The 14,805-nt window shown below is 50.1% G+C and overlaps 1 protein-coding gene across 3 annotated transcripts; it reads right to left on the bottom strand.

Annotated features, from left to right (window-relative positions):
- Positions 1-3,604: 3,604 nt before the first annotated feature.
- LOC133524513 (double-stranded RNA-specific editase 1) lies at positions 3,605-13,080 on the bottom strand. Of its 3 annotated transcripts, none has more exons than XM_061860590.1 (11): positions 12,903-13,080; positions 12,569-12,627; positions 11,202-11,273; positions 10,577-10,684; positions 10,105-10,216; positions 9,206-9,327; positions 8,923-9,025; positions 8,496-8,609; positions 7,227-7,372; positions 6,543-6,765; positions 3,606-3,785 (listed from the first exon to the last, which is right to left on the bottom strand). In XM_061860590.1, the coding sequence occupies exons 1-11, from the start codon at positions 12,916-12,918 to the stop codon at positions 3,664-3,666; spliced, it is 1,197 nt and encodes a 398-aa protein (XP_061716574.1). In that variant the 5' UTR covers positions 12,919-13,080; the 3' UTR covers positions 3,606-3,663. The 3 variants fall into 3 exon arrangements, with proteins under 3 accessions (XP_061716575.1, XP_061716574.1, XP_061716573.1); XM_061860589.1 differs by having other exon boundaries at positions 3,609-3,785; positions 7,227-7,390; XM_061860591.1 differs by lacking the exon at positions 11,202-11,273 and having other exon boundaries at positions 3,605-3,785; positions 7,227-7,390.
- Positions 13,081-14,805: the final 1,725 nt, after the last annotated feature.

Genomic DNA, 14,805 nt, shown 5'->3' with positions numbered 1-14,805 from the left:
GACACGTTGCAGAGCGCGGCCTCCTCCTTGTTGGACGCCTACTGCTGCATGGGCGGCGCGGCGCCGGGCGGGGGCGCGGCCGCGTCGGGGAAGGACACGTTGCAGAGCGCGGCCTCCTCCTTGTTGGACGCCTACTGCTGCATGGGCGGCGCGGCCGCGTCGGGGAAGGACACGTTGCAGAGCGCGGCCTCCTCCTTGTTGGACGCCTACTGCTGCATGGGCGGCGCGGCGCCGGGCGGGGGCGCGGCCGCGTCGGGGAAGGACACGTTGCAGAGCGCGGCCTCCTCCTTGTTGGACGCCTACTGCTGCATGGGCGGCGCGGCGCCGGGCGGGGGCGCGGCCGCGTCGGGGAAGGACACGTTGCAGAGCGCGGCCTCCTCCTTGTTGGACGCCTACTGCTGCATGGGCGGCGCGGCGCCGGGCGGGGGCGCGGCCGCGTCGTGGAAGGACACGTTGCAGAGCGCGGCCTCCTCCTTGTTGGACGCCTACTGCTGCATGGGCGGCGCGGCGCCGGGCGGGGGCGCGGCCGCGTCGGGGAAGGACACGTTGCAGAGCGCGGCCTCCTCCTTGTTGGACGCCTACTGCTGCATGGGCGGCGCGGCGCCGGGCGGGGGCGCGGCCGCGTCGGGGAAGGACACGTTGCAGAGCGCGGCCTCCTCCTTGTTGGACGCCTACTGCTGCATGGGCGGCGCGGCGCCGGGCGGGGGCGCGGCCGCGTCGGGGAAGGACACGTTGCAGAGCGCGGCCTCCTCCTTGTTGGACGCCTACTGCTGCATGGGCGGCGCGGCGCCGGGCGGGGGCGCGGCCGCGTCGGGGAAGGACACGTTGCAGAGCGCGGCCTCCTCCTTGTTGGACGCCTACTGCTGCATGGGCGGCGCGGCGCCGGGCGGGGGCGCGGCCGCGTCGTGGAAGGACACGTTTGCAGAGCGCGGCCTCCTCCTTGTTGGACGCCTACTGCTGCATGGGCGGCGCGGCGCCGGGGGGGGGCGCGGCCGCGTCGGGGTAGGACACGTTGCAGAGCGCGGCCTCCTCCTTGTTGGACGCCTACTGCTGCATGGGCGGCGCGGCGCCGGGCGGGGGGCGCGGCCGCGTCGGGGTAGGACACGTTGCAGAGCGCGGCCTCCTCCTTGTTGGACGCCTACTGCTGCATGGGCGGCGCGGCGCCGGGCGGGGGCGCGGCCGCGTCGGGGAAGGACACGTTGCAGAGCGCGGCCTCCTCCTTGTTGGACGCCTACTGCTGCATGGGCGGCGCGGCGCCGGGCGGGGGCGCGGCCGCGTCGGGGAAGGACACGTTGCAGAGCGCGGCCTCCTCCTTGTTGGACGCCTACTGCTGCATGGGCGGCGCGGCGCCGGGCGGGGGCGCGGCCGCGTCGGGGAAGGACACGTTGCAGAGCGCGGCCTCCTCCTTGTTGGACGCCTACTGCTGCATGGGCGGCGCGGCGCCGGGCGGGGGCGCGGCCGCGTCGTGGAAGGACACGTTGCAGAGCGCGGCCTCCTCCTTGTTGGACGCCTACTGCTGCATGGGCGGCGCGGCGCCGGGCGGGGGCGCGGCCGCGTCGGGGAAGGACACGTTGCAGAGCGCGGCCTCCTCCTTGTTGGACGCCTACTGCTGCATGGGCGGCGCGGCGCCGGGCGGGGGCGCGGCCGCGTCGTGGAAGGACACGTTGCAGAGCGCGGCCTCCTCCTTGTTGGACGCCTACTGCTGCATGGGCGGCGCGGCGCCGGGCGGGGGCGCGGCCGCGTCGGGGAAGGACACGTTGCAGAGCGCGGCCTCCTCCTTGTTGGACGCCTACTGCTGCATGGGCGGCGCGGCGCCGGGCGGGGGCGCGGCCGCGTCGGGGAAGGACACGTTGCAGAGCGCGGCCTCCTCCTTGTTGGACGCCTACTGCTGCATGGGCGGCGCGGCGCCGGGCGGGGGCGCGGCCGCGTCGGGGAAGGACACGTTGCAGAGCGCGGCCTCCTCCTTGTTGGACGCCTACTGCTGCATGGGCGGCGCGGCGCCGGGCGGGGCGGGGGCGCGGCCGCGTCGTGGAAGGACACGTTGCAGAGCGCGGCCTCCTCCTTGTTGGACGCCTACTGCTGCATGGGCGGCGCGGCGCCGGGCGGGGGCGCGGCCGCGTCGTGGAAGGACACGTTGCAGAGCGCGGCCTCCTCCTTGTTGGACGCCTACTGCTGCATGGGCGGCGCGGCGCCGGGCGGGGGCGCGGCCGCGTCGGGGAAGGACACGTTGCAGAGCGCGGCCTCCTCCTTGTTGGACGCCTACTGCTGCATGGGCGGCGCGGCGCCGGGCGGGGGCGCGGCCGCGTCGGGGAAGGACACGTTGCAGAGCGCGGCCTCCTCCTTGTTGGACGCCTACTGCTGCATGGGCGGCGCGGCGCCGGGCGGGGCGGGGGCGCGGCCGCGTCGTGGAAGGACACGTTGCAGAGCGCGGCCTCCTCCTTGTTGGACGCCTACTGCTGCATGGGCGGCGCGGCGCCGGGGCGGGGGCGCGGCCGCGTCGTGGAAGGACACGTTGCAGAGCGCGGCCTCCTCCTTGTTGGACGCCTACTGCTGCATGGGCGGCGCGGCGCCGGGCGGGGGCGCGGCCGCGTCGGGGAAGGACACGTTGCAGAGCGCGGCCTCCTCCTTGTTGGACGCCTACTGCTGCATGGGCGGCGCGGCGCCGGGCGGGGGCGCGGCCGCGTCGGGGAAGGACACGTTGCAGAGCGCGGCCTCCTCCTTGTTGGACGCCTACTGCTGCATGGGCGGCGCGGCGCCGGGCGGGGGGCGCGGCCGCGTCGGGGAAGGACACGTTGCAGAGCGCGGCCTCCTCCTTGTTGGACGCCTACTGCTGCATGGGCGGCGCGGCGCCGGGCGGGGGGCGCGGCCGCGTCGGGGAAGGACACGTTGCAGAGCGCGGCCTCCTCCTTGTTGGACGCCTACTGCTGCATGGGCGGCGCGGCGCCGGGCGAGGGCGCGGCCGCGTCGGGGAAGGACACGTTGCAGAGCGCGGCCTCCTCCTTGTTGGACGCCTACTGCTGCATGGGCGGCGCGGCGCCGGGCGGGGGCGCGGCCGCGTCGGGGAAGGACACGTTGCAGAGCGCGGCCTCCTCCTTGTTGGACGCCTACTGCTGCATGGGCGGCGCGGCGCCGGGCGGGGGCGCGGCCGCGTCGGGGAAGGACACGTTGCAGAGCGCGGCCTCCTCCTTGTTGGACGCCTACTGCTGCATGGGCGGCGCGGCGCCGGGCGGGGGCGCGGCCGCGTCGGGGAAGGACACGTTGCAGAGCGCGGCCTCCTCCTTGTTGGACGCCTACTGCTGCATGGGCGGCGCGGCGCCGGGCGGGGGCGCGGCCGCGTCGGGGAAGGACACGTTGCAGAGCGCGGCCTCCTCCTTGTTGGACGCCTACTGCTGCATGGGCGGCGCGGCGCCGGGCGGCGGCGCGGCCGCGTCGGGGAAGGACACGTTGCAGAGCGCGGCCTCCTCCTTGTTGGACGCCTACTGCTGCATGGGCGGCGCGGCGCCGGGCGGGGGGCGCGGCCGCGTCGGGGAAGGACACGTTGCAGAGCGCGGCCTCCTCCTTGTTGGACGCCTACTGCTGCATGGGCGGCGCGGCGCCGGGCGGGGGCGCGGCCGCGTCGGGGAAGGACACGTTGCAGAGCGCGGCCTCCTCCTTGTTGGACGCCTACTGCTGCATGGGCGGCGCGGCGCCGGGCGGGGGCGCGGCCGCGTCGGGGAAGGACACGTTGAAGAGCGCGGCGCACGCGGCGCGCGCGGCGGCGCGTCGGGCCTCCTTCTTGTTGGACGCTGCAACAACACCGACGGTCAACACTCGAGCCTTATTACTTTCACCACCGAGCAAGCCAACGAACAAATACCTAGGGACTCCGTGCACACTAAAGGAGGCAGTTAGCGACCCGAAAGCCTTGCTAGGCTTCGTGGAGGAGCTGGGGTGGTTAGAGTAGCGCTACCTAATTACCAGTCTAAACCGACTCTCGCTTATTGATAGATTTTAAGTGTTACTTGAAATTACGTTACGTTAGGCTTGAAATTATTATTTTTGACCCGGATGAAATCCAGGTTCTCATGATGGAGTCGGAAGTTGGTCACCAGAACTCCTAATCTACTCATCATAACTCCATCATGTTTGGCCTCAATACATTTGCCCTGACGAACACCATCAAACTAGATGAGGTCGAGGGTCTCATGATGCAGTCAGGAGTTGGTCACCAGAACTCGTAATCTACTCATCATAACTACATCGTGTTTGAGCTCAATAGATTTGCCCTGACGAGCAGTATCAATCTAGATGAGGTCCAGGGTCTCATGATGGAGTCAGGAGTTGGTCACCAGAACTCGTAATCTACTCATCATAACTCCATCATGTTTGGACTCAATAGATTTGCCCTGACGAACACCATCGATCTAGATGAGGTCGAGGATCTCATGATGGAGTCAGGAGTTGTTCACCAGAACTCGTAATCTACTCATCATAACTACATCGTGTTTGAGCTCAATAGATTTGCCCTGACGAGCACCATCAATCTAGATGAGGTCCAGGGTCTCATGATGGAGTCAGGAGTTGGTCACCAGAACTCCTAATCTACTACTCATCATAACTCCATCACGTTTGGACACAATAGGTTTGCCCTGACGAACACCGTCGATCTAGATGAGGTCCAGGATCTCATGATGGAGTCAGGAGTTGGTCACCAGAACTCGTAATCTACTCATCATAACTCTATCATGTTTGGGCTCAATACATTTGCCCTGACGAAAACCATCGATCTAGATGAGGTCCAGGGTCTCATGATGTAGTCAGGAGTATGTCATCAGAACTCCTAATCTACTAATCATAACTCCATCGTGTTTGGCCTCAATAGATTTGCCTTGACGAGCACCATCGATGTAGATGAGGTCCAGTCAAGAGTAGGTCACCAGAAAGGCAATACTCTAACTCCATTATGGTTAGCCAACATGCCAATCGTTTATGCTACGACAACGAAACACTATCTGTGTCTCTATTGCACTAATATACGCAAACAATTGGCATCTTGGCTAGGCAGCACGGGTGCGTAGCCAACATGCCAATCGTTTACGCTACGACAACGTAACACTATCTGTCTCTCTATCGTACTAATATGCGCAAATGATTTGCAACATGGCTAGGCAGCCCCCCCTATATATGTGCTTAGTAGACCTTGAAAAGGCTTTCGACCGCGTACCGCGCGAAGCTCTCTGGGTGTCCCGAAAAATTCGTTATCTTAGACAGTTTCATGAAAATATGATGGCTACAGTTCGGCATGAAAACGCGTTTTCGGAAAAATTTCGGGTCACCAGTGGAGTCAAACAGGGTTGTGTGATGGCTCCAACTCTTTTTGCGTTGTATTTCTCCACAGTGCTGGAGCACTCGCTTCTTAGATGCTCTGGACAAATACAACTAAGCGTTCTTTCTGATAAAAGTATATTCGACCTTACTCGATTCAAGTCTAAAACAAAGACCAGAAGGCTCCCCGTTCTGGAGATTCTCTATGCCGACGACGTTTGCTTAATGGCCGATAGCATGGAGTCACTTCAATCCTACATGGATGCTCTGCAAAGGTTGTACCTTAGATTTGGCTTAGTAATAAGCATATCCAAGACTCAAGTGCTAAAACAACCAGCCCGTAATTGTGAAGTGGCCACTTCCAAACTAACTATAGAAGGGAAACCCTAACAGAAGTGTCCTCTTTCAAGTATCTTGGGAGCCAGATCAGAAAAGATAACAGACTAGCCTCCGAGATCCCTTCAAGGATTGCCAACTGCGTCCACTTTCGGTCGGCTAACGCATCGTGTCTGGGGATCGCATGATCTAAAGCTGCAGACGAAGTTGTCAGTGTACAGAGCCATGATTCTTCCGATTCTTTTATATGCTTCGGAAACATGGTGTTTGTACAAAGGCGATATTCGCTCGCTAGACACGTTCCACTTGCGCTGCCTACGCGAAAATAGGCACAATAGTTGTCGATTTTCGGAAAATGCCCAGAAGCACTAACTAAACGCCAACTGACGTGCGCGGTGATAGTCCAATATCAACCTTCGTGCATTTCGACCAGGTTCACTATAAGTTCAAAAGTGAAACTATATGGTAGACAATTAACTATGATTAAAAAATTTAATTTACGACCGCAAACTACCATTTTATGATAAAGTAAATTAACAGATTTTCATAACTAAGTTTTACTTGGGTGATAATAAGTCATAAAGGAAGAAATCGGAAAAGGAGTTAAGACAGACGTATCATCAAGACTCGTCACAGAACGTCAACAAACTAGGTCGAGGAATAGAATCCACTCAAAAACAATATAAAAATCAATCCACCAACGGAGCAGCGGCTGACGCTCACATACATTTGGCGGCGTCATATATCTTCCCCCCAAGTCATTTAACGACTTATACTCCGAAAAAAGTTACTAGTTAACGTCGAATTTACTGCACAAATACACGCATAAAGCATTGAGAACCTCATTTACTTAAGATAAAATCCAAATATTAAGAGCCAGCGTTTTCAAGAGGAGCACATACCTTTACCGATGTAGGTGGCGCCGTCCACGTCGACGCCCATGGTGAACAGCATGGTCTGCGGCTTGTCGCCGCTGACGGCCAGCTCGCGGTACTCGAGGCCGGGCCGCATGTAGGTGAGCAGCATGCAGGGGTGCAGCGCGGCCGCGTTGGGCGGCAGCTCCTTGCGCTTCATGGGCGGCTTCGGCTTGGGCGGCGGGGGCGCGATCACCTCCATACACTCTGTCTGTGAGGAAAAATTGTCTAAAAATCTTGCCATGGAAGTCGTTTTCTAGATTTTTCGGTGAATAAATTTTATCCGATTTCGGCTTGTACAGTTGTATACCATGTCAACGGCAAAGAATACAGCACACCCTAGCTCCAGCATGGGTTTATATGTGCGATTTCAACCTTTTTAATCAATTTAATTATTTATTTCAGGTCTAGACAAGCCCAATATCGACCTTCATGCATTCCAACTACGGGCTTTAAAGCATATTTTCATATTTTAAATATAATGAAGACCAGGTCAAGTCTTAAGACCGCACAAAATGAAGACAAAATCATGTGGTCGCGATCCTCAGCAATGATGAAGGAACGAGGAAGAAGTCTTCCAGAGTTTTTGAGCACTAAAAATAATGATAATTTAATCTTTCCAAATTGCGGTCACGATTTTTCATATAAATTTTCCATTAAATATCTACTTACGCTGTTACCCTGCTGGCCAGTAGACTTCAGCTGCGGCACCTTGACTCCTTCATACTCCCACTCAGAGAACAGTTTGTGAAGAGCGAACGAAGCCAGTTGGATCATGGGCAGCGTCTCCTCGTTTTCGCCGTTCGCGTTGTCGCCCTCTGCAGAATCAGCATTTTCTGTATAGGAAAGTTGGGCTTAAAACTAAAAGAGAGTTCTCGAAAGTCAGCATTACAATACATATATCATGTGCTATTTTGAGTGTCACTTCAATCAACAATGATATGTGGCAGACCTGTAGTTCATTAATAACACTCATGAGGTTGCAATGTGCCTCCCTGAGTAGGTACTACTTTTGAACATTATAAAAGGAAGCGTGCGTGAACAATAGGGACCGTGCGCGTTGGAGGGTCTGCCATCTTGTGGTCTGAATCGGAACCATAAACATGCACATTTATACGTCAAGTGTTTTCTTGTGCATAGTAGGTTCTGCCATCTTGTGGGCTACATCGGAACAATAAACATCACATTTACGCTTCGCGCCAAAAATCTGACAGCTCCTGTGCTGCCTTCTACAGTTCATGCACGCTCCCTATAGGAAAATTTTTGAAGGAAAACTTGCAATGTACCTGTGTACGGGTCAAATCTTGCAAGTTATATTGGCCCACTTCCCGACTTCTAATGAAGCTGAAAATTTGCATACATATGTAAGTTGGGTGACAATGCAATATTAAGGTACTATCGAGCTGATCTGATGATGGAGACAGGAGGTGGCCATAGGAACTCTATGATAAAACAACGCAACCTAATTGTGTTTGGAATTTTTAGAATTGTCTCGATGAGTATTAGTTGCCTGTGGAGAAAAGTAGTCAGCAATAAAAGCTTGTACCAAAAATGAAATTTTTGCCAAAAACTTTTTAAATTTTCAAATAGACAAGTCTTGTTGCAGGAATTTGGCATGTAAAAAATTATAGGCATTCAGTTTTAATGCCAAGTTTAATGCCGGCTACACAAGTAACTATATATCGTAGCGAATAATTTATCGATTGTGTGTATGAAAAATTGTTGTAGATTATTGTTCATCGGTGGCAGTTTCAATTTATATTAAACCTTCGATTTATTTGCACAGTCTGAGATCGCTATGATATATAGTTACGTGTGTAGCCGGCATAGGTTGCAGATTAAGGTCAAAAATAAGGAATTTACTATGAAATTAATTATGATAAAAATGTATAGGTCCGTAGCACGTAATAAGTTTATAAGATTTGTTTCTAGGATACGTACCAGCATCGGCGGCATTGGCGGCATCGTTGGCGAACACCTTGGACATGCGCTTGATGATCAGGTCCCGGATAGCCTTCTCGGCCGCCGCGTTACGCGCAGACAACTTGTTCTCGCCTGCACACAATATACACATTTATTTACAAAACAATTAAGTTTAAGAGCCCATATCAACAAGATCTGCCGTAAAATAAAACAGGATTTTATAAACACTGAAAATTAAACTAGTCACATGCCATCTTTTACTCAGTAAATCACTATGCACCACCCCAACACGAGTTCATCCGTTTCGGGGCCGAGGCGTTAGTTGTGTGTGTTGTGTGTTGACAGCAAACGGCTCTGCATATTACGAAATGTACCTAATACCAGACTTGTTTGCCATTTACGAAGCAGTGCATAAGTAGTAATAACTATTAAATGTCCTACTGACCATATCCCTTGTATACGTTGCCATCGAGCGTGAGGTCCGCGCAGAAGCTCTGCTGGTTGGCGGGCTTGTAGAATTGGTTGCCCGCTGCCTCAACTTTGAATTGCTGATGACAAAAACCAGCAGTTACAGACAGGAGTGAAACATCTTTTCATTTCTATCTAAATACTTAATTAAGGTTCAATTTGGATCAGACTTTGTCACTTCTTAAATTAATTTTGGCGGTCTTCAATTTCTTTTCAACCCTTAGTGGTCTGGAAAAGTTTTATTCATGTATAGGAGTTACCGTGGCGAGCTGTTCGTTGGGCATCATCTCGTTGAGCACCATAAGCGCGTTCTTGGGCGTGAGCAGCCTGCGAAGAGTCTCGTTCTGGCGGCGGCGGCGCTCCTTGTTCGAGATCTTCTTCACTGTTAATTTAAAACAATCATTAACATTTCATTGACTACATTGACCGCCTTCCGCCTGCTATGGTTAAAACGTTTTGCGCGTCGAAATAAACAAAATAAATGCGCGACAGACCGGTCGGAAATAAAATGTGTTCAAAACGCCAAAATGTTAAGTTAGAGAGCCGACTGGTGCGTTGCGTCATCGCAAAGCATTTAATGGGGTTGGCCGGTCGAAGTATTAAACAGATGGCGCCATCATAGCTTGCCCTGTCAATCCCTAGAATTGTGTCAAATTCTTGTTTTTTTTTTTGGAATTTTGTGACCTGGATTCCAGTACTTTAAGCCAAATCTCATAGAACAAAACTAGAGACAGGGGCAAGCTATGATGGCGCCATCTATGCAAACCTTTGACAGTTGCCAACCCCATTGGGCATATTATACAAAATATATGGAAAAACGTGCAACAGCGCCTGCAACAAAACAACGCAACGCACCGGGCTCTTATGGTGCTTACGGTTGTGCATATAAACCAGTATTTTTACCTCTTCCCAACTTGTTCTTCATCCAGTGGGGATGACCACCACCAATGCAGTTGCCATCCTCCCCATTCCCATCCGTGCCTGGCTCAATCGTCATCTCCACTTCTTCTGTTAACAATCATGTCGTGACTCATCTCCTCCCAACATGTTCTTCATCCAGTAGGGACAACTACCGCCATTGCGTCCCTCAGCATCCCATTCCGTGCCTGGCTCAGTTGTCATTTCCAGGTGTTCTGTTAACGACCATGTCGAGACTCACCTCCTCCCAGCTTGTTCTTCATCCAGTGGGGGCGGCCGCCGCCACCGCCGCCGTTGCCGCCCTCATTGTTTCCCTCAGTCCCTGGTTCAGTTTTCATCTCCACGTCCGGGTTCTGTGTTTAAAACATGATGGCTTTAATTATAACATACTTATAGGTGTATGAAATTCGAAATAAAGTACTGCTGTAAAGTTAGTTTGGGCTTGAAAGACGGTTTTAACTCATTAGATTTGCCCACACTGTTAACTGATAATTTCTACGAGTTATTGCAAGAAGTATACTTTACTTCGGCCACGCTCAGGGCATCAGGAGCGGGCGTTTCGTGGCCCTAGGTTTAAGCTGCCTTTCACCTGAGGCGGAGATGAGATGAATTGCATTGGTTGTATTCCCCCGGAGGGGAGAATTGCTGCACACAGTTAAAAGGCAGCCTTAAGGTCCACTGACCAAGACAAGAGTGTTGCTTTAAGTACAAACCTGTTGTTGAATGGGCACATTCTGCAAGTTTTGCTGTTGAACTTGGCGGGGCTGCTGCGGCAGCGGCGGCTGTGGCACCGTCGTGAACGACTGCTGGTTGAAGGGTTGCTGCGCACCATACATGAATTTTGTTAGACAAAACATTGGACAAGGCGAAAATCAGTCTGAATTTAGTAATGTAAGCCCTTGCTTCTCACAGCCAGTGCAGGTAAGAGCATCAAGATTCGATTCTAAATGAATATCAAGGGAGTTTTTGACTGGCAAATCGAAAATGTGCTTCAGTTAATGGTTGTTGTCAAAAAAAACCCTCCATCTCCTTTGATGTAGGAAGTCTAATGATTAAATGAATCTTGTTAACAATGCCAGGGGTCGACATACGATGGCCCTAACACAGCATGCATCTCTTTGAATGTCAATAAAAAATACTTACAGTACATTGGTCAACCAAATTAACTTTTATGGCTCTTTGGGATTCCTGGGTTGGTTTTTTTTCTTAAATGCTTCCATGAGTATATTTTCAGTATAATAACGTTTGACAAAATATTTGCCTGTACCCTTACAAATCCCTTATAAAAATATTTACCTTTTGCCTGAACTCATGAATAATGGTAAAAAAGCTACTTACTCCGACAGCAAGATTGGGGTTGTTGTGCTGCTGTCTCTGGGCTCCGCCGCCCGGCGCCGCGCCTCCCGCCAGCTGGCACACACAGCCGTCAGGCGATGCCGTCCACCCTCACACACACACACTCGCGCAAACACACACACTTCACATACATGACTGTCAGGTAGAGGAACTATTCTCAAGCATTCATCTGCCATTCTGACAGACCCAAGCCTAGCCTAGACACATTACTGACTTTTGAGCGTCGGCGTCTAGTCAACGCTATGGAGTGTCACTGCACAGTTACGTCAATGTTGCGTCAAGCAGCAGCCATAGTTGGAGTCGCTAGCGTGGGGTCTCTTTGATATTCGAAAACAGTAATTTGACATCTATTAACATGCATTCAATGAAATTACCGCATTATAGAACAAATATTTTTCTCCAAGTGAAAGTTATTATTATTTCCATGGTTCAACTCCTTGTTATAAATATTTTCATAAACAAATTGCTAAAGTTATTGCAAGCTGCTATAACTCTACTCTTTCTAATACTAGCATTAGTAGCTTTGTTACATTTAGGTCTACTAATATTATATTCAGTTCAGTGCACATTCACTCTTACCATACTCAGTGCCAGTCATGCTACACAACATACTAATATTCAACACAATGTCTTGTGAAGTTGTGAAATGAAAAAAGGTAGAGGGCATGATAAAGATGTCATTTCATCTTTAAAAAGGAACAATGAAGGGCAGAATAATGAGTGATTTCAGTCATCCACAATCATACCAAAGGGTGAACCTGCATCGCCTAAACCATCCATATTCCTATCATGTCTCTTACCCAATGAAATTGCAGCAGTTAATTTTTGCATTTAATATTGAAAATTCAACTCATCTGTTGATGTTTTCAATCAAAGTTGTCAACTACAATTTCAGGGGGCTGTCAAGATGCTAGGAATCTGGGTTAGCTTGTCTACTTAAGTCTAGAGAACCCCGTATGTGCACGAGATTTTGTCTCGTGATCATAATGCATTCTCAACCCCAAGCCACCCTCGGAGAGGCCCCCACCTACATCTTAAGTGTCTCACCACAGGCCTAGTGACTCGGTAAACCCATAGTGTGCCATTGGTGGGGGCATCATTGCGAGAGATTAAAAAGTGTTAGTTCTCATCTCACACAATGATGGCAGACAGATGCTCAAGGTTGGAGCTCATTCAGAGAGTGGCTATTGACTTTGTTAGGCCAGTACCAGGGCTTTGGAGGCTCCACTTTGTGCTGGCAACAGATGCTGTTGTTAGCATATACATACATACTATTTTATTAAGTTATTTAATGAATGAGGTTATTATACATTATTGTTTAAGAATAACTCATAGTTAAAGATTATTACCTCTCCAGCAGGCACGAACTGACCCGGGGTGTTGAAACGGCCGGAATGGCGCGTGTTATCTGGTGGCAAATCATTATAATGACTTAATTTAGTTAGGTTAGGGATAATAGGCCGCCATTTTTGCAGCAGCTACCAGAGAAATCGATACAAAGCCGGGCAATAGCGGCCGGATACAAAAAACCAATTACTATGTTAAAAGTAATAACTAAACAAAATTGGCATTGTTTGTTACAATCAACTGAGACAAAACTAGAATAATTTAGCCAATGCGAAACGGCAAATGGTTTCTGAGAAAGTAGCTATGACGCATTATTGTTCGATAAAGTAAACTTACATTTGTTGTAGGACATCTCGGATTGGATCAGCACTAACAAACTGTGAATGGACAACAAGAAATCAACGACAGAATCGTTGATAACTTGTGTATTTTTTTCAAAATTCTGTAAGAATATAAACCGAGCGGCGGACCGGATCAGTTCATTGACAGGATAGAGAAAATGGCGTTGGATTGGATCAGGCTGACGCAACTAGGAACAAAATAAGTTTTGTATGGAACTTGTTTCGCAAATCTTTGCCAACGAAGAAAAATAAAACGTCAGTGCTATTTATTCTGTCAAGTTTACATCAAGTCAACTGTCAGCCTAATTGTTTTGTGTGTTATGAAGGCTTCAATGTTTTGTTCGGGTATTTCGTGCAATTTCTTTATTATTTTATTTATTATTTAGTGAAAATATCGAAAATAGTGAACCGTGATCAGAGTAAAGAACGAGTTTGTTACAATGCCACCGAGAAAACGGTTTACTAAGTGTGAAATATGTGGCAAGCAAGCCACTCGATAAAATCACGAAAAAAGGGATTTTATGGCGAAATTTCCCTTGGATAAAGACCGGTACGTATTGCTTTAAATATTTTTGACCTTATTTTGGTGCAGCACGCTTTAAACACATCGAAAATTTGATATTTTATATTATTTTTAGTTGTGAACTAGTGATGTACTAAAACTATCGATAATTGTATGTTTATTTGTATATCAGTCTAAGTAATTAAATAAAATATGTGAAATTTCCTGAGAACTTGCTTGCAATATGACACAAAATTAATTCGTCGAAGATTTTCAGTGGAAAATTATCTATCATCTATGCATTAATGGTCATTATTTAACATATTTTTTTTAATCTAGTAATTATTTAATATATTAATCTGAAATGTAAGTAAATTAATCTCTCTTTTTGTGATCAATAAAAACTATTATACGACATTATTGCACAAATTGACTTAATCCCATAGGAAGCTCAATAAGACATGTGTTGTGGGTACTTAGACAACGATATATACATATAAATACATAGAAAACACACATGACTCAGGAACAAATACGCATGGTCATCATATAAATAAATGCCCGTACCAGGATTTGAACCTGGGACCATCAGCTTTATAGGCAGCGTTACTGCTTAGTAGGCAAGACCGGTTCTCATGATTAACAGACATATAAATACATAAAAAGTTAGAGCATTGATAAAGGGTTGTTGATAATTGGATGCCAAAAAAAACATGATTTATAGTTGCATATTAGCGCTAAATAATCAGTTGACCATCTTATTAGCAAACACTTGGAATATAAACTGTACATAACCAAGGCTGTATGTTTTCAGATGCAGGCAGTGGGTCAAATTTGTTGGGAACGAAGACCTGATACATCTTCCCATGGAAAAGTTACATTTATTGAAACATGTATCTGCAGATCATTTTAAAAATAGTGCTTTTAATAAAAAAAATTAAGAAAAAAATAGTGAAGGATTTTGTAATTACATTCTGAGTGTAACGAGGTATTCTAAAATAGAATCCTAGCGTAGTGAGGGATTCAAGTGTTAACGCCTAAGGGTGTTATTCCACCTATACAATTTTTTTGTCCAATGTGTATTGCGTCTCACATTTTGCTTAATAGCAGAGTGAGACGCAATGACATTGGACTAAGAAATTGGATAGGTGGAATAACACCCTAAGGCGTTAACACTTGAATCCCAAATTATTATGGTACAAATAAAAAATAAATAAATTAAATAAATTTAATTAATGGTAATTAAATTAAATAGTTTAACCTAAGAAGTATGCAAAAAGAGGAAAAAAAAGTGATCCCTCCTAGTAGGGAAGAAAAGTGCTACTTTGATCCTTCCTAGTGGTGAAGAACAACAAGGTGTTCTAAAAAAAATCGGGTCCACATTAAGCTCGACCAC

Source organism: Cydia pomonella, chromosome 13, assembly GCF_033807575.1.
Source record: "Cydia pomonella isolate Wapato2018A chromosome 13, ilCydPomo1, whole genome shotgun sequence".
NCBI lineage: Eukaryota > Metazoa > Arthropoda > Insecta > Lepidoptera > Tortricidae > Cydia > Cydia pomonella.
The sequence above is the reverse complement of the archived record's forward strand: the minus strand, read 5'-3'. Positions and strand labels throughout refer to the sequence as shown.

Excerpts from the sequence above, each read along its gene's own strand:
- LOC133524513 (XM_061860589.1), bottom strand. Across the intron at positions 10,217-10,576 it reads ATGTGCCCATTCAACAACAG|AACCCGGACGTGGAGATGAA; the intron begins GTTTGTACTTAA and ends TTTTAAACACAG. Across the intron at positions 3,786-6,542 it reads CGCCACCTACATCGGTAAAG|CGTCCAACAAGAAGGAGGCC; the intron begins GTATGTGCTCCT and ends GTGTTGTTGCAG.